This window comes from Propithecus coquereli, unplaced genomic scaffold (genome assembly GCF_000956105.1).
Source record: "Propithecus coquereli isolate 6110/MARCELLA unplaced genomic scaffold, Pcoq_1.0 Scaffold88, whole genome shotgun sequence".
Lineage (NCBI taxonomy): Eukaryota > Metazoa > Chordata > Mammalia > Primates > Indriidae > Propithecus > Propithecus coquereli.
The window spans coordinates 4,913,853-4,933,278 of record NW_012155062.1 but is presented as its reverse complement, the minus strand read 5'-3'; the positions used below and the strand labels follow the sequence as shown (position 1 = coordinate 4,933,278).

General features: G+C 44.9%; 1 protein-coding gene across 1 annotated transcript in view; it reads left to right on the top strand.

Annotated features, from left to right (window-relative positions):
- The window catches only part of MARCH3 (membrane-associated ring finger (C3HC4) 3, E3 ubiquitin protein ligase), a 140,285-nt gene that overhangs the window by 93,555 nt on the left and 27,304 nt on the right, over positions 1 to 19,426 (top strand). The window contains exons 2-3 of the mRNA XM_012664328.1: positions 4,065 to 4,308; positions 7,068 to 7,272. Of these exons, the coding sequence (XP_012519782.1) occupies positions 4,121 to 4,308; positions 7,068 to 7,272 (393 nt within the window). The 5' untranslated portion in view covers positions 4,065 to 4,120. The remainder of the gene's footprint in view (positions 1 to 4,064; positions 4,309 to 7,067; positions 7,273 to 19,426) is intronic.

Sequence of the window (19,426 nt, the reverse complement as noted above, 5' to 3'; positions counted from 1 at the left end):
ACCCTAATTTCAAATATTCGGGAAATCTCAGGAGAGTCTGGGAGGCTGAGTGATTTATCCTGGTGAGCGGTGAGCCAAGGCGCAGGTGTTGGTGTTGTGCCTTCACGAGCAGAGCTCTTTCGCCAGCTGCGTGATCCTCGGAGATGGGGCGGTGCTGCTGAGTTAAGGGGGCTACAGAGGTGAGCAGAGCGCGCTCTGCTTCCCTTCCCCCACGTCCTGTGGCTGCGTCCTCAGAGTGCCAGCCATGTTCCCATGGAAATCACTTACCACTGGCAGCCTGCTCCAGAACACAGCGACGGCTAGCTGCAGCCTGGTTGGGTCGCCTGCTTTTGTGAAACCTGTCCTTCGCAGGGGTCACAGTCGAACAGACAAGCCTGTTTATTTTAACAGTTCTCTAATCAGGCTTTCATTTATTTTGCCACCCCCTCCGTTTCACTGTCTCCCTCTCGTCCACCGACTCCCACTCTTCCCACTGTGTGCAGCTGAGTTCGGCCAGTGCCAAACCATGTATTATTCTCCGCCCGAGAAAGAAATTGTACAAGATATTGAGCCTGGCCAACAAAGGACCTGTCCTGCCAGTGCAGTTTGAGGTTTCAAGTTCACATATACACTGCTCCCTCCCAGCATTATGTTTTTGCCCTGAGAAATCACCTAGAGAAGAATTCTTGGGTGGACTAGGAATTACTTTCCACAAGCCCAGTGCGCTGGCATTGATAAGGAAGCAGTCGAATGGTGCTTGAAATTTTGCAGAAAGATCAGTGGAAGACCAGTGCTAGGCTGCAAACGAATAGCTCAGCTCTTTCTAGCATCCGCGGCAACGGCCTGCTGTTTTCCCAGGTGGCTCTGAATGAGACAGGAAAATGCAGTGGGCCATTTGTCATTGCCCCAGGTGCAACATATGCATGCCAATTGGTGCATGTAGCCCCCGAGGCTCACTCCTGCCTGCCCCATGCCTGCATCTCAGCCTCTGGGCTTGCCTTTCACTGAGAGCAGGGCAGAATGTGCTCCCTTTCCTCCTGCTACACCTGAGTAGGTGGTTAGTTCCATTCTTCTGGGATTGGTACCAACTCAGCCATCCCTACCATGGTTGAAGGTGCTCACGCTGTATGAAATCCCTCCCACCCCATTTTCAATTCAAGGCCATGGTCTTTTAGAGCTGTTGGGATTCATCTGGCATGCCAGTCATAGTGTCTTAAGGTTATTCTGGTGTGTGGTGTACAGCAGACATGCTGGTACATTCTTCAGGGAGTGTTAGACTGGAATATCATTTCAGTTAGGTCCTGCATTGAGTGAGGGCTTAGAGGATCTTGGATGCAGGATTCTGCAGAGATGTGCCAAGAGAAAGAGCCGGGGCTTGTTCGCAGGGGAAGGTAAGGTGGAGGTGCCTTCTGTACCTTTATGCTGAACTCAGTGCCCAGGATCCGCTGCAAATGGAATAAACTGATCAGGTATCAGATAATATCCCTTTTGCCTGTGAAAAAAGAAATGAAATGACATATGTTATCCAGAAGTGAAATTACATATATAAAGTGAGTTTAAGGGAAATTCTGCCTCAAGAATATTTTTAAGGGCATTTTATTATGGATTTAGGTCATTCATTTAGGACTACTTCCTTCAATGGGAACTTAATGGAGGTCACAGGTGAGTGAACTTAAGGACATCACATGCCTGGGTGACAGGCAGTTCACCAAGGGTAGCCTAACTACTGACATCCCTGGGTCCCGTTATACACTCTCTGCACCCCCTCTTCACTTCTTTCCTGTTCCATCAAGTGTAGGGAGGGAGCATTTGGCCCGGTGAGCTGGAGTTATGCAAAACCCGAAAATAGACTCTCAGAGTGCACCCAGACATAATGATTCCATGCGGCAAGAAGGTCACTGTGTCTGCTTTTCCTGCCAACACACCCCTGGCTCTTAATCTATGGCTGCCTTGTGAAGCAAGAGAGCTGTGCCAGGAAGTTACACTTTGTGACTGCGAGGCATTATGAGAATTTAAAATCATGTCAATGGGATTGTGCAAGGGCAGGCCAGCGGAGGGGAGTTATACACAGTTTTAGAAGGGGATAGTCTTTTAACATCCTTTTGTTCTGTGGCCTTAGAGCTACCATTAATTCAGTTAAAAAAAGAAAAAAACTATCTGGCCCCAGCTACAAATCAACTCCACCCTGCCAACTCTTTCAAAAATTAAAAAGACATCTACCCAAAAAAATTTACTGTGGTTATCTGAATGGTGGGATTATGAGTGAGTTTTATTGTTTTCTTTGTGCTTTTCTGTAGTTTTGATAACATGCTGTGTACTTCTTGCTATTGCAATATTTCTTTTAAAAGCATCAAATCCTGTTTAAACAGCAAAACCATACCCTACACCAACTAAATGCTTGTGTTCCTTGAATGTTGAGTGTTATGGTCATGTGAATGGCATGGAAGATGAGGCCTGGTGTCCACAGCCCTCTCCCCCCCACAGTCTAAGGCTGCTGGGCAAGGGCAGACAGACCCTGAGAGGACTCGTGCCAGCTCACGACGGTGGGAAGGGAGGCTGCTGGCACGAGGCCAACCAGACACTTCGGTAGCAAGGAGGGGATGGCAGTCACGTCCAGTTGTCTCGGACAGTCAGGCCTGCTTGACATGTGCTTGTCGGGAGGGAAACCCTCAGCTCAAGTTCATCTGGAAACACTGTGTTCTTGCCTAGGGAAGATCCTGCTTTCCAGACCTATAGGGATCAAGAAAAATGTAATAAGTAGAGACAAATATCTGGGAGAAAACAACCCTTTGAGGAATTCTAGAAACCTTCTTAGGGTTGGGAGTTGCGGGGAGGACAAGATTTTCATCTCTTTAGGCTTGAGGCCGTGACCACCCATACCGGTTATTGATGCGAGCTCTGTCCATCAGCCAGTCCGGCCGTGTCGGGCTCTGGAGCTCAAGCTGGGCGAGCTGGCAGAAACCACACGTGGGCTGCGGAACTGGGTTATCTCAGCTTTGGACAGAATCCTCCTGCAGGTTTCTGTAAAAGCGTCTATTTCTTATGCATCACATGCTGACTTTTTATTGAATACAGTGGGGTTCCTCACTCTGGTGGGTTTGAGTGCTTTGAACGTGAGGTCACGACCAAGCCTGCACCGTGCAGATCGGGAACATAATTCCTCGAAGTTTATGTGATAGACCACGTGGCAGGGAGGTAAAGCCCTTACTATTAATGGATTATTTTTCATTGGTGACAGAGGTCTCATTCATCACTTTCTTCTGTTCGCCTTTGTGTTTCCCTGTGATGATACATGTGCCCCTGGACCTTAGCTAGTACACGAACAAAAGTATCAATGCTAATGTGTTTATTTTAATGTCCATTAGAAAAATAAAACAAACTCATCATATTCATCATCTCATGAATAACTTTGTTTAAAACAAAGCTAAAATAGGTTAAGTTTTTAAAGGAAGTTAATTTTCAAGACATACTAAGTAGAAAATCATATTACGGGGCACAGGTGTGGCAAAAGTCAGAAAGCTGGTACAGTAGTTGAGTGATTCATGTTTAGCAAACACTGTCCTAGAACGTGCCACTTGGCCAAATTCATTTTTTCCCTTCTTTCTCTCTTTTTTTAGTCTTAGTATCTCAGAATGAAGCTGCATGGAGAATAAATTGCTTACCAGAAAAAATAGTTGTGAACAGTTTTAATAATGATTCTAGTAACTTTTAAAGAGTGTCAACAAAGACATATTGCTTCTCTGGTACAGAGCTGGGGAACGGCTTATCTTCTCCGATCCAGGCCTCAGAGCCATCATTCCTTCCCCTCTTGGAAAGCAGGGCTCCTAAATGTTTATATACACTGACATGCTTGCTGTCTTGTTCATAACCACATCCGCTATTTCTTGTGGACTCTTTGCGTGTGTGTGTGTGTGTGTGTGTGTGTGTGTGTACACACTTGTATTAAATGGTAACAAGATAATGTGCCATGTCTAGGCTACCCCTGTTATTTATATTAAATAATGACATGATGATGTTGGTGGCCCATAATTCTCCATTTCGATTAACCACCCTGCCCAAGTAAACTGTTTTCTGATCTCTCTTAGATGGAAACCCTGTATGAATGTGGAAGCCATTAGCAGAGTAATTGCTGTCTGTTACCATGACAACCAGCCGCTGCAGTCACCTGCCCGAAGTCCTGCCAGACTGCACCAGCTCGGCTGCGCCCGTGGTGAAGACGGTGGAAGATTGTGGCAGCCTGGTGAATGGGCAGCCGCAGTATGTCATGCAAGTTTCAGCCAAGGACGGGCAGCTGCTGTCAACAGTAGTGCGGACCCTTGCCACCCAGAGGTAGTACCACAATTAAAATAAATAAATCTGTAATTGATCCGGAGAACTCTGTCAGATGGAAAATGCTAAAGGGAATGCAGTTAGCGCTCAGGTGATAGGAGGTGCTGGGGGAAAACAAACGACTACATGAGTTCTGTCATCGCCGCTTCTATAGCAATAGGGTACGAAGCTAAAATTCACCTGGTTGAGTTTTCCCCTCAAAGTCGCACTTGCAGAGAGCCAGGAGGGGAGGGACCCCACAAGACACGGGGCTGCTTGCTTTGCATTTGTTGTTTTGACACTGCTATGGTAATCACGCTCTTTTGGTCTCCAGGAACCAACAGAGGTAGGCGCATTAGAATAGAATGAAGAAAGCACTTGATTTCGGGTGATTGAGCCAAAGTGATTAGATTTGTGAGCAAAACTTTTGACGTGGCCTTCCTGGCGTGCCTGCTGGCTGGCTCGGCAGATGGAAGCACCGTCAGGGCTGCCTCCCAGGCGAGTCTCTTCTCACCCTGTAGGGGTCTCTGCTGTTGCTCCCTCCTTCAGCCTCCGCTCCTGACCCACGACACACACCCTGCTCCATGAAGTGCTGTTGTTCAAGCCTCCTGTTCCTTCCGGGGGTGGGGGGGAGGTGAACCAGAGCAAGAGTGAAGGCTCTGAACAGCTGAGAGAGTGCTTGTCCCGGCCACGTGCTGTTGCTGCCCATGGCAGGTCGGGGGCTGGGGGCTGCCAGGCTGATGGTGCCCCTTGGCTTCTTCGGCCTTTTTTCGGAATGGGGAAGTGGGACTTCTGACCTCTGAATGTGAAATGCGTATCAGCTCTGGACTCGCCCCCTAGGGTTAGCGCTGCCTGGGTCTGAGTGACCCGTCACCCGCCCTGGTGCAGACACAGGCCCACAGATGCGTGTGCCTGCGGCGGGATTCCCGCCAGCACCGCAGCCTGGACGCTGTGGCCCGCGGACACGGAATCACACTCCATGCCTGTTGCAAACATCTGCCCATATGCCTTCTGTTTAAAATCTGTGCAGCTATTGCAAAGGAAAGAAATAGAAAAGGATTTAATATATAATTTTTCGCATCTTGGAGAACTTCTAACAACTGGTTAGGACTCAGAACACGATGAGGCCGTGAGCATCCTTGGTGCTCTGTGAGCTGAGACGGGGGACTGGAGCCATCAACAGCCGCCAAACAGCTCATCTGATCAGGAAGAGCAGGCTGTGGTGGACGTAGCTGAGGCGCGAAAGTGTGTGTGTGTGTGTGTCTGTCTGTCTGTCGGGCGTTTATACCAGCTCTCCCACCTCACAGGAATGTAAACTAGAAGGTGTCAGAGTTCCCTAGGCCCCACATGAATGAAGGAGGCCAGGAATCATGAGAGAAAAAAGTCATCTCTGCCAACTTTCTTTTCCCGCGCCTGAGCACAAGCAGCTCTTGCGGGCAAGTGGGAGGGAGTCCTTTCCTCTTGTAGTCCCCCTGTAGCCTTCGTTCATCCCCAGGGGAGCAGCAGTGCTTCCATAGGCATTTCCATTTGGACCAAAGATGGTGTTTAGGGGAGTGCTGGGGCGTGGCCCTGGGTCACTGTCATCTTTGTGGGGACACAGGGAGAGGCAGGGAAGGGTAGGTAAAGAGTTTGGTCATAGGGCTGTCACAGATGTTGATGACATATTTTAAAATCTAATACCCAACAAAGAACGGCAAAGCAGCATAAGATGACATCGATCAGAGAGGGATGGTTTCCAAACAGGACAGGGTACCCACGGAGAACTGAGTCTAAGTTTGGGCTTTCCATTGGCCACTGACTTATGTGATAAGGACCAAGTGATTTGATTTCCTTGGCCTGAGTTTTTCCACAAGTGACAATAGCTAGCGTTAGCTAGGCATTTAGTATGTGCTGGTCCCTATTCTAAGCTTCCAATCTGGACTGTCTTTTCTTATCCTCACAGTGACCAGATGAGGAAGGCACCATCACCATTCTCTGTGTCTGTGTTAGAGATGAGAGGGCTAAAGGACAGGGAAGTGAAGTTACTTACCTGGCTGGTAAGCAACAGAGCTGGGGTTGGAGCCCAGCCAGCTGGATTCCAGAGCCCGCGGCAGCAGCCGCAACTGCGCTGTGCTGCCTTCACGAAACGTGCAGGAGTGGTGCCTCCGTATCCAAGGCGCACTCTGGGCTGAGGCCGCCTCGGCAGGACATGCTCGTTACTCGCTTTCCAGAGAGCGTCCTGTGACAGCTCAGAGCCCCATCCGCCACTCGGCTCTGTGCTCTGGCTCAGACTGCAGTCCTTTGTGGCACCTTCAGGCTTGCTTGTTGGTTAACTGCCCTCCTGCCATTCTCCACCCTATTGGAAAGAGAAACATAAGGAACTTCTGGGTATAGAATAGTGTCCTGGCCTGGTCCAAGAGGTGCAGTTTGTCATTTGAAAACGATTTGTGTTCTTAATGGTGAAGGATGGCTTTTTGTTTTTTGATTAGTTCTTGACCTGAACTACATCTGCATTCAAGACAAAAATAATGTATTGTACATTTGTACTCACTTTTGATCCTGGGCCACACCTGGTTACTTTAATACTGGCCACCCCTGTTTCTTTGTATCGTAGAAAGTGGATGGCCAGTGTGCTCTGGAGTGCCCAGGGCCACCTGCCCCACTGCCAAGGTCAAGTGTAGATCTAAGGGATCTTAAAGCAGCTGCCACTGGGGAGGGCCCAAAGGACAAGAGCCAGCGGCCATCCACACGGCTGCGGCTTCCAGCCCAGTGACCAGCAGCTGCCGCTCCTTCTCTTGCAGCCCCTTCAATGACCGGCCGATGTGCAGGATCTGCCACGAGGGCAGCAGCCAAGAGGACTTGCTCTCTCCATGTGAATGTACGGGGACCTTGGGGACAATTCATCGGAGCTGCCTGGAGCACTGGCTGTCGTCTTCAAACACCAGCTACTGTGAACTCTGCCACTTCAGGTTTGCAGTCGAGCGCAAACCCAGGCCGTTAGTGGAGGTCAGTAAGTGGGGCACGTCCTGAAAACTTAGCTCTAACGAGCAAATGATATCTGCTTTTATGCGCGGACCGCAAGCCCTGAACAGCTTCACTGAAGCACGGTAATAGCTCTGTGCGTGTGTGTGCGTGTGCACGTGCGAGAGAGAGATGCACACCCACAGACGCAGAGAGGAGAGCTCACTCGGGATCCAGCGGTACAAGGGTGACCTCCACCGTGGTGGAGACAAGAAAGTAGAAGAAATCAGTGTAAGGAAAAGGGGCAATTTAGAGACTTGATCTCCGTTTTTCAATCCCTGTAAAGTAGAACAAATAGATCAAACACTTTTCTCTTTGCACACCATCTGTCCGACTTGACGCAACAGGTAAGTGAGCATTTGGGTTGCGTATCCCACTGAGAGACCTTCGTGAAAAACACAGCCGCATAGCATGACACAGACCCAGACTTCCTGCGTTCTGTGACTTTGGGTGAGTTACTTCACCTCTTGGAATTACTATAAGGATGAAAGAGTTAATATTTATAAAACATTTAGAAGAATCCAGGGCACATATGCAAGTGTTTGAATAAAAATACCTTTCCTGGGAAATTTTGTACAAACGTTTTTCAGCTAATAACCTAGTATTGGAATCTCTTTTCTTAAATGGTGGTGCTGTCACCCAGCCATTAAAATGGCAAGATATCTTCTTTCATGTTTTAGGAGACACATGATTTTTTGTTAGACCCAGGGTCTGGTCTGATATTAGCCAGAAGAATTGGAAAAAACCATTAGACTATTTCTGCCCTGTCTCCTACCCTCCAATTCTACTAGTCAATTAAAAATTGGGTGCTAGCAACAATAAATATTCTAATATATTAATATTAGGAGCCAGAGCTAGCTGAAAGGGGCCAAGATACTGTGTCTGTAATCCAGACCTTGTTTTAGCAGCTAACCTGGTGAAACTGTGGAATTAAAACTAGTGCTAGAAATCAAGAAGCCCTTCTTGGAGAGAGTCTAATAAGTATGTTAGCACCTAAGCGCTTAAGATTCTGGAGAGCTCTGTGTATGTGTTCTCTTAGTTTTCACCTTGAAAATTTAATCAGGGCCTGTAACTGGGGCCTGTTTAGCTATGACTTACTTGCCAAATGGCACAAAATTAATTTGACTAGCCCCAGTAGACTCTGTGTTTTTCCTAAGACTCTGGATCAAGTGACCTCTTAATGTAGCCGTCTTGCCACCTGACAGCCACTTTCGGAAATTCATATTTGGAGCGTTCCCGTTGGGAATTTGGCCCTGTGCCAGATTCACTGGGATTGAACATCTCAGAACTTCTCTGCAGAAGGGGAAATATAATTAAATAATTAACAAAGGAGATGAAGATTTCTCAAGCCCAATGGCAAAAGTAACAAGAAGCCTATTTCTCGTCTCCAGAAACTTTTTGGAAGTCCCCACTTTGGTATTGCAGCCCATCCAGGACAGCTGGCTGCTTAGAGTGAGGAGACCTGCTAGTAGATGGGCTCCATCCAGCGAGCTTTTTATTAGTGTCTCCTCAGTAAAGACCTTTACTATTGCTTGGGAAGAACTCCAGTGTGTGCGCACATAATTTACAACAAAGGAGGAGTATGAGTGTGTGTGTGTATCTGTGTGTGTGCATACACACACACGTGCACTCACCCTAATTTTTCTCAGATAACATGCATGTGTCGAATCACCCAGTGAGCCCTTTCAATCTCGGAGAGGGTAATATGTCCCCACACACAGAGAGGTCTTCAAAGTCACCGATGTTGGGTCACAGACTGACTCCAGGATCTTAGGTAGCTGTCATTAAACAAGGAAACCAGGCAAATGACCTTGAGGATGTGTGAGGTGCTCTACAAGATTTAGGGCCTCCCCTACAAAAACTTCACCCAAACGGTTACCAGTGGTGAAATTTTCATTGCACAAATGGAATGTGACAATTTTCGGAGTTAATGATGATTGAACAAGTTGAAAGTGAAAGGCAAACCTTCCCAAGCTGGGGAGGGCTGGCCGTTTGATCATCCAATGGCGAAATGAACTTGCTGTCTGACCACAATAAAAAGAAGTTGTCTTTGGTTTCTCAGCTGGAGGACAAATGAGAACCAGGTGCAGGCAGAGTTTTAAACAAATGACGTTAGCAATTGACTTTTCCACCTCGAGATAAACATGCATCTTTTTTTTTAGTAAATCAGCAAACCCTGCCTATTTGGGTTAAGGATTAGGAATGTTGTTGCTTTATTTCTCATTTTTACTCTTTTAATTGCTTTAATCATTACTTTGTTTACCAGTTGGATCTGCCTTCTCATTAAAGCAAGAAAATTCCATAACACTTAATTTCAAAATCAATGTGACAATAACTGCTCTTGTTACTAGAGGAAGCAATTTAAAAGTCATTTATAAATTTTATTTGTCAGCATCTAGATGCTAACATTGGTTGGAATTACTATTAACACCTCAGACTTACACTTTTCAGTAAACCCTCTCAGTCCTTCGTTCACCATAACCCTTCATCCCCCTGTATGTCCCTGTCCCTAAGACACTTCTCCTTCACTTCGTTTTCTTCCTCTCTGCAGCCAGCAGCGGAATGTTGATTTTTAACTGGTCAGGAACCAGGGCTTTGGTGTATACACAGGCTGCTATGTGAAGTCTTGTCTCTCCCCCTAGAAGGGTGAGTCTCTACTCATAATGGCCAAATCAATGGGCTGATTTTTATTAGAACCTCCAAACTGGGCATCCCCTCCCCACTTTGCCACTGACCATCTGTGTGACCATCTGTGTGGCTTGGCTCAGTTTCTCTGAGCTTCGCTGAGGAAGAGGGTGAGGGAGGAGCTCTCTATGACATCTTGTGGTCTCTATCAGGCTAAAAGTTCTTGTGTAAAAAATACATTCTACACTTAAAATGGGTACATTTATGGTACCTAATGTAGACCTCAATAAGTTGATTGTGTGTGTGTGTGTGTCTGTCTGTCTGTCTGTCTGTCTACTTACCTATCTTCCTACTTGCCTACCTTGCCTACCTACCTACATGGCCAGTCTAAATCATTTAGTCTCTTTTACCCTAAATATTTTCTTGACACAAAGTAAGCCAGTATAACAAGAACTAGTTCCAACCCAGAGAGCCACGCGGCAATCATCTAGTTTAGTCAGACGCGGATGAATTTCCACTTCAGTCCAGCTAACACAAGTATCACAAGGCCACGTCCAATCATGCAGAGCTTGAAAGGAAAGCATTGAATCTGCATGGCGAACAGGAAGAACAGATGTAACTGGTGCATTTCTTATTTCCACAGCTAGCACTTCTCTCATGAAGGCTGTGTATTTTTTGTTGATGATGGGAAATGCAGCCAGTGGCAATTTGTAAGATGAATTGTCTCCAAGAATAATGATCCAGTAGAACATAGTAAATAGATAGCCACCAGCCATAAAAGAATTCACTGACCAGCCTGGGTGGTTTTATGGTCTCCCTCTAGCTCATTTTTAGTTTTCCTCATTTCTCTCTGTAATTTGAACTCTGATACCATCTATTTATAATGAAGGGTAAAATATAGCAAACCAATAAAAATACCATGACTTGCTCCCCCAAAATGTGCGCCTTCACTCCAGCCTATTGCCATTATTGCATTTCCGATTGGCCAGTTTGCCAAGGAAGCCCGTGTTACCACGTGCATATGGTGTGCTCGTAACATCGGCCTGTAGTGGTAGAGTGTTTGTCACTAGGCCTTCCTAGGACATGTGTCTGTAATGTCTACCCTTGCCTGGAAAACTCGTGAAGTTATAGATCAGCTCAACAATGTTGTGATTAAAATGAAACAGCCAGGCAACTAGAATTCTAGAGGAGAGGCTTTCTAGGGTCTGATCTTCCTCTGATGTGGGAGACATGGTGATTTTTCACAGAGGGAGTGATTAGGTTTCAGTATTCCTATTTCCTTTACACAGAACCAGCTGATTGATAAGAATTGTGTGAACAATTTAAAAGCTGTTCCCTGTGAGTCAGAGGTTTAGCTAAATTGAAACAGAGAGTGTTTTCACACATATCGGTTACCCAGAATAATGGGATGTAAAGCTAGGGAGATAAAGATTAAAGATTTTTTCAAACTTTCTTATTTATGAATCTTTTCTTGTTTAAGTCACAGGAGGACAATAGTTTTAAAGTGTGCCCTGGATCTAGTGTGATGTCCGTCTACACAGCAGGGAGCAGAGTTGAACTGCTATGGAGAAACCACTTTGTACCTTGGTACCTGCTGTTTAATAGATTCAAGACTTCATTTACCATCAGACTCAGGTGTGGACATTGCTGGAGTCTTACTGTAGTGGGTTTTGTTTTGATTTTTAACATTCATTTAAGTAAAAACATGAGCTTTTTGTTTTGAGTATCCACTTCCATAAGCAAACCCTGTAGCATTGGGATAATGAGGAAATTACATCATAGGAGATATAAACTGATTCGAGAAGATTCACAGACATGAGGACCACCACTCCATGCCTCCTAGGAAGGCAGACAGCTTCTCTCTTCATTCCAGCCCATGAGCATAGCCCAGGGAGTCAGGTGGCCAAACCATAATCGTGGCACATGATAGGTGTGTTGTATTGGATCAATACTGTTTTTTCAATTGAGTACTTTGAATGCCTCTAGGTGGGAGCTGGTCTCTCCAGTTCCCCCAGCCTTTGCCTTTAGCTGACAGCCCACCAGCCCTCTCACCACCTTGCATTACCTGCCTGCCATTTACAGTTGGGATTCTGGGATTGGGTGATCTCTCCCATCTTTAAAAGAGTTCCCTAATACTATGTGCATTTCTTTCTACCAACATCTTTCTTTCAGGGTATTATAGACTGAACCCTATTATCTCCTTCCTATTGTCCCCACATTATAAGTGAGCTGAAGTGGCTGCTTGAGAATAACAAGCTAAATGAGCCTCTAATAGACAGTGCACTAGCACGGTGATGGTGAGGGTATCAATGATCGTAATGCCTTGCACTTGGGTACGCTTCGGTGTTGGCCAAGCACGTTCTTGACCTCCGAAAAGGTCGCTGTGAGTGGGCCTTCCATCAGGCCACCATGCCTGCACATAGACTCGTGGCACCATCCTGTGTACCAGCAGTGAAGACAACTTGTCTGATGGCCAAACCCTAGCAATCTTTGCTCCTGCAGTTGTCCAGCCTTGAATTTTCCTCCAGTTTTGGTGGCTAATTTGGCCATCTCTTCGTTACTTAAAGCTCAGTTACAAAGAAGCTGCTTTAAGGTATCTATTAAATTCACAGCTTGCTTCATTAAAAATCACTTCATTAAAAAAGCAAGCCAACCGAAGTAAACACACGGCCATGCCAGATGGAAGTGAGCTCACTGCTCAGTGCCCGTGCGCGCAGCACATCCACTGCTGGTAAAGGATTAATTTGGAGGGAATCTCCAGTTCCATGCATGGAAAGAATTACGCACCCAGGTTCCATTATTTCAGTTGCACTGATCCTTACAGTGAACTTGGGCTGGAACACACATGCGAGTCCCTGTTCCTAACAGCAGCTCCCTTCGCCTCTCCGTCTGAGGACTTCTATGTGCAGAGACACAAATATGCAAAACACCAAGAATCATTTCATACAGCTCTTTTTTATCTTCAGCTATATTCTAAAAATCACAGAGGAGGACAAAGAATAATATAACAAACAGGTGTGTATCCACTATCCAGGATGAACAAACGTTAGCATTTTGCGAGCCACATCCCTCTTAGGAGCAGAGAGAAAATGGCTGTCGTCTTCACTAATTGATCCCTAGATATTCAGCCAGGTTTTCCTTAAGCACATCTGGGCCAAGAATAAGAGAAATCAACAAAATGAGACAGATAATCTTGAAAGATTCTGGACCCTTTCAGTTAAGTCCAAGTGTAAGAACCAATAGTACAGCAAAGGTTGACTGCCAAAGGGTTCACTTCTTTGAAAGGCAGACGATTAGAAGTTATTACCTGGGTGTCAGGGTGATGGTGGAGGTGAAGGCGTCCCTGGGCTGCTGGCAGGAGAGCTTCGTAAAGGGGAGTGAGAGAGGAAAAGTGAAATGTCACTGAATGACTGCAGCTGGTAATCATCTTCCTCCCAAGTCCTGCCGAAATAACAAGGCATAATGAACTCAGGAATTGCCCTGTGCTAGGTACAAGGTGCCTGGTTGAACTGAGGGGAGACATAAATTGTAGAATCCCTGGTGCAGATTTCAGAGGCAGAGTTATAGAATATGCATAACACTCCCTGCTGAGGGCTTCTGCCAGCCCTCCACAAGCCTCTTCAGTTTAAAGTGTCAACAAATGACTTTTAACTCCAAAGAACGAACACACAGCTTTAAATGAATAATGCTGTGATGTAGTGTGAGCAATACATGGTTACGGTTAAATGCTGCCTAATAATCAATTGTAAATGAATGAGCAAAATGGAGAAGTAGCTTCAGTTAGGCAATGGGAGATCAGTGGTCGTTTATTCACCGCATAACATCCTGCTATGCCTGTGTGTGCTAAGAACTTCATTTTCCAGCATAGGCATGGATCTTGACCCAGTGGCATTAATTAATTTATTTTGAGTCCATCTATGTTTATCTTTAAGATGCTCACACCTCAAAAGTGTTTTTCCTACTTAAATTATGTTTACTCATTTCCTAGGCAAGGGGAAAATATTGCATGCTATATGTATACTTTATATAATCATCTTATTTCAATGTCTCAGGTCCCGATAATAACAAAGGTATTATCCCCTTTAGTAGATAAGGAAGCTGTGACTCAGGGACATTAAGTCACTCTTCACTGATCTGAAATACTGTCAGCCTCAGGGCTAGGAAGTAGAGAAGACATAAGAACAATCCAGGTCTCTCTGGCTCCAAAGTCCACATTCTTTCCACCGTACCTAGTGTCCTAGTCCATTCAGGTTGCTATGAAAAATGCCGTAAACTGGGTGGCCTATAAACAACAGACATTTATTTCTCACAGTTCCAGAGGCTGGAAAGTCCAAGATCAGGGTGCCAGCATGGTCCAGTGCCCATGAGGGCCCTCTTCCAGGTTGCAGACTGCCAGCTTCCTGCCGTGCCCTCGCGTAGCAAAAGGGAAAGGCAAGCTCTCTGGCGTCTCTTTTGTAAGGGCACTAATCTCAATCATGAGATCGAGGTGACCTAGTCACCTCCCAAAGGCCCCATCTTCGAATATTATCACCTTGGGGGTTAGGATTTCAATATAGGAATTTTGAGGTAACACAAATATCCAAAGCATCGCACCTGGCTTCTTCCTTTCTGGCTCTAAAGTACTTTATTTCATTTGGTCATTGATACACATCAGTGCACATACAGCTAGGGCTTCTTTACCAATACCCAGCCTTTCCAAGGGACTAGATGCACTTCAGTAAGGAGGTGATGGAAAACATTGTGATTAAAGCCCCAGGTTCCTCTTGACATTAAATCCAGAGCTGTTAGCAGGAAGGGAAGAGTGAGTAGGTGGAGCACAGAGGATTTTTAGGGCAGTAAAACTACTCCGTGTGATACTATAATGGCGGATACATTATACATTTGTCTAAACCCATAGAAGGTACAACACCAAGAGTTAACACTAATATTAGCTATGGACTTCGGGTGATAATGATGCGTCGATGTAGGTTCGTCAGTTGTAACGCATGTACCACTCTGTCGTGGGCTATTGCTAATAGGGGAGGCTGTTTGAATGGGGGGAGACAGGGACATATGGGAACTCTCTGTACTTGCCATTCAATTTTGCTGTGAACCACAAAGTGCTCTAAAAAATAAAGACTATTAAAAAAAAATCCTGAGCTGTGCCAGATGGAGTGCTGGGATGGTAAAGTGGCATTTCCTCTCTGTGTCTCTTTGTACTCTAGTCTAGTTGGGAAACAAAGCTTTTGGCTACAACACCCTATCAGAAGCCAGAGAAATCATTCTTCATTTCCAAGGGGCTTTACGTATCCTTTCTTTCTTCTTGTCATGTGGTTATTCTTTCCCTGCATTTGAGTTTTCATTTTACTGACTCATTATGTCACCAATTTCCTCCGAGATTTCTCCTAAGGGAGAGATGTGATTAGAAAGCCTGGTAAACTCAAAATTGCTAAGAGCCTTTTCCCTCCTTTCATGAATGCCTGTGAAGGTTAATCACTCATAATGTGATTGTACACACTTGTGAGATAAATTTCTTTAAAGACTATCATTGAGATAATTCAGGTTGGTAAACCATGTTTTGCAACCCTTGAAGGAAAATACTGGTTTTTCTCTTGAATTATTTGTATCATTGCCTCAGTACTTTGCTTCAGTTTTTTTGACAGGTGCAGCAGATTTGGAGAAAGGTAAGAGAAGAACCCTGTTGGGTCTTCAGGCTTTGCCTTCCTCCTCCCTTTTCCACAGAACGTGTATTTCTGTAGTGCGCCTTCATTCTCGAAGAGATAGGAACCCTGTGAGGTTGTTCGGGATAAAATGGTTTCTTTGCAATCCATTATTACAGAGTTAGAGGAATAGATTTACACTGTGATGGATATGTAAGAAGAAAGTTATGTTGTGTTTGTATAGCACGAAAGAGGGGGAAAGAAGCTTTTTACGCTTCTAGTTTGGAATATTAAAAAGCAGGTTTAGGCCAGGCACGGTGGCTCACGCCTGTAATCCTAGCACTCTGGGAGGCCGAGGCGGGCGGATTGTTTGAGCTCTGGAGTTTGAGACCAGCCTGAGCAAGAGCGAGACCCCGTCTCTACTAAAAAAAATAGAAAGAAATTATCTGGACAACTAAAAATGTATAGAAAAAATTAGCCGGGCATGGTGGCGCATGCCTGTAGTCCCAGCTACTCAGGAGGCTGAGGCAGGAGGATCGCTTGAGCCCAGGAGTTCGAGGTTGCTGGGAGCTAGGCTGACGCCATGGCACTCACTCTAGCCAGGGCAACAGAGTGAGACTCTGTCTCAAAAAAAAAGCAGGTTTAATGCTTAGATGTGCCACGAAAGAAAATGTATAAAGATCTGTTTGTGAAGATTGAGGCCAGATTACAAGAAGAAAATGAAATATTTTCTATTCATTATTTTATCATTTCTTCACCTCCAGTGATGCTATTAGAAACAGAAAGTTGGAATAAATAGTGAGGTTCAAAGTCTTTTAGGGCTCTGAGGAAAAATGGCTAATACAGGGTGTGTGAAGTGCTGGCATGTGGGAGCAGCAGGAAAGTTGTAAAATAGAATTTATAGACATTTAAGGACTTACATTGGGGAAGAGTCAGTAAAAGCAGAAATTGGGAAGTGAAGGGAAAATAATCACCAACCTACAAAATAATGCAGCCCTCCCTAACAATTCACCTACTCCCGAAGGCTTACTCTTTGCGTTATGTTGCTAGTAGACGATGGGAGAAAAGGCATGAGAGATGGAGGTAATGAATGGCTCTGATATTTCTCTACACACTGGCTCATCTGCTTAAAATCTATGACTTTAATGTTGAAACCCAGAAGTTACTCATTTATCCAAATATACACATTTTCAACTGTTTGTAAGACATGCCTGATACATATCTGAAAAATCACCCTATTAGAGGAAGATACGGCAAGGCAAAAAGAAATACCTACATAGGGGAATTTATGCAAGATGGAGGGCTTCTGTAGGGAAATCTACAAGATACTTCAGATTCTTTTTAACCAAGGGGTTTTCCAGTCTCAGATTTTTTGAACAGCTTTATTGAGACATAATTCACATACCATATAATTCACCATGTAAAGTGTGCAACTCAGCAGCATTTAGTATTTTCACAGTTGTATGACCATCAGCACAATTTTAGAACATTTCATCACCCCAGAAATTAACCTTGCACACCACAGCCTTCACTCTGCAATCCTCCCTCCCTGCCCCAGCCCTAGGCAGCCACTAATGTATTAATATTTTCAATCTCTATGGATTTGCCTGTTCTGGACATTTCCTATAAATGGAATCCTACAGTCTGTGGTACTTGGCAATTGGCTTTTCACTTAGCATAATATTTGCAAGGTCCAGTCTCAGATTTTATAGCAAGTTTATCTTTACCTTTCTTGCTATACCTACACTTTTTATTTCTGATTCCTCCTCAACATCCTACCACTACCACTACTAGCTGTCATTTCCTGACGCCTTACCCTGTGCCACTGTTCTAGGCACTTACACCCTCTCCTAGTTGTGGGTTTAACCATCTCCATTCTAGGAATGAGGAAACTGGCACAGAGATGTCAATGGTTTAGTCCCCTCTTTAAGTTTAGTTTTCTTCCTGTCACAGTTCCTGTGATGAAACCCTGTTCATTTTTACTCTCTTATTTTATGGAAATCATTTGTACATTGATTTTTTATATTATCTGAATTTTTGCCTTCCTTGCTCAGTAGAAGCCCCTTTCTTCCTTTAAGCCCATTAATTCAATTTGGTTGCTTTCTTGATTCTACTGTCATACGTCATTGAAAACTATAGAGTTAATTTTTTTTAATCTCTAATTTTGTGCCATACGTTGATTTTTTTATTTTTTATTTTGGGGGCGTTTGTCAGGGCTTAAGGAAAAATGATGCTCAGAAGGCAATCAAATCCTACTGCCCGTATTCTTAAATTTATCAACCTTCAGAAAAGTGGCCTAGACCAAGGAGGGTCTTCAGACAGCTCAGGGAAAGCTTCCAGAACAGCGCTTCTTACTGCTTCCTGGGTCTCAGATGTGTTTGAGAATCTGATAAAAGCTTGAACTCTCTGCCCTGAAATATAAAGACATCCAGTGTTCAAATACAGTTTCAAAGGGGTCACAGGTTTTCTGAAGCCCTCCACCCTAAGTCAAGTACCCCTGATCTAGAAAGATAGTTCCATAAACTACAAGGGAGCACTGAGATTTTCCAAAAGTGTCTCTTGCTCCCTTAAAATGTCTTAAAGTAAGACAGTAAGTCTTAAATTTAATTTAAATGTCTTAAAGTAAGAGAAGCTTTCGACTTCACTGCAAATTCCCTCTTCCATGAGAAGGCCACATTACACTTCTCTGGATACCACGGCAGTGGATATGATTTGCTAGTCTTAAAGGGAGAGCCGGTGATTCAGTCATGCACATATGCAGAGATTGGCTAGTTATTAACTTAAGTTCTTCCGTGGTTGGCTTGGTTCTGCCATGGAGACATCTTGGGTCACACGTCTCAGGATCACTCAAGCTAAAAATGTGTATGCGTCTCCCAGTTGGAGCAGAGCTTTCCCACAGACAGCAACTGTATTCGTCCAGCCACTCTCCTGCTTACCCTCCTGTAAATGCCAGTCCCATGTCATTTGAGCTGTTGCCCCTTACCTCTTAAGAATGTCTTCTCGGAAGACAACTCCAGAATTTTGTAGTAAAATGGTCTACAAGCATTGAGCATAATCAAGGAAAACAATACTGTCAAAATAGAACACATTGCCCTCCCATCATACAACACTGGGCGAGTCTTCACTTGGTAATCCGATATTCTGGGTACCATACCCAATGAAGGATATCCAAAAAGTTGAGGGAGCAGTAGAAATAGATGGCTGGACAGAAAGTGAGAGACTCTTTAATCGAGGTGAGGAGGCTAATGAGGGCCATGTCTGAACTCTTGAAAATCACTAACAGCTTAGACAATGTGAACATGGAACGCGTAACACGTTCCAAATTACTTGAGTGATGGTGGGCTCCCTTCAAAATTAGAGGACAGAGAGTTTTGAACAAAAATAAGGAGGTACTGCCACCGCTGTGGCTCATGAACTTAAGCCACTGCCTCAAGTGGATCCTTGGAAGAGTCCAAATCCTTTCGTTGCTAGGAAGTGCCTCATGTCGGCAGGGTCAGCCCAGCCCCCCTAAATCCTGGGGGCCCTTTTGGGTAGCAAAACACTGGACTATAGGGACCGTCACTCTAAAAGCTCCTCTATTGTCATGGTCCTTTCATGTGAAAGAAACTTCCCCATTTTTCAGGGTGTTCCTGTTCTTGCTTACCTTGGGAGTATGTGGAGAGAACGTCAGTTCTGTCCTGTGTTCTGCACGTCGGGTTTCACTGGCACCCTCCACCACATTCTGCGTGGGTAGTTTCCTTACTCGCACTCTCATGACCCTGAGGGACACAGATTAGTAAGTGTGGGCCCATTCTGAGCACCTGGTTTTTTTTTTTTTTTATTTCAGCATATTATGGGGGTACAGATATTTATGTTACTTATGTTGCCCTTGCCCC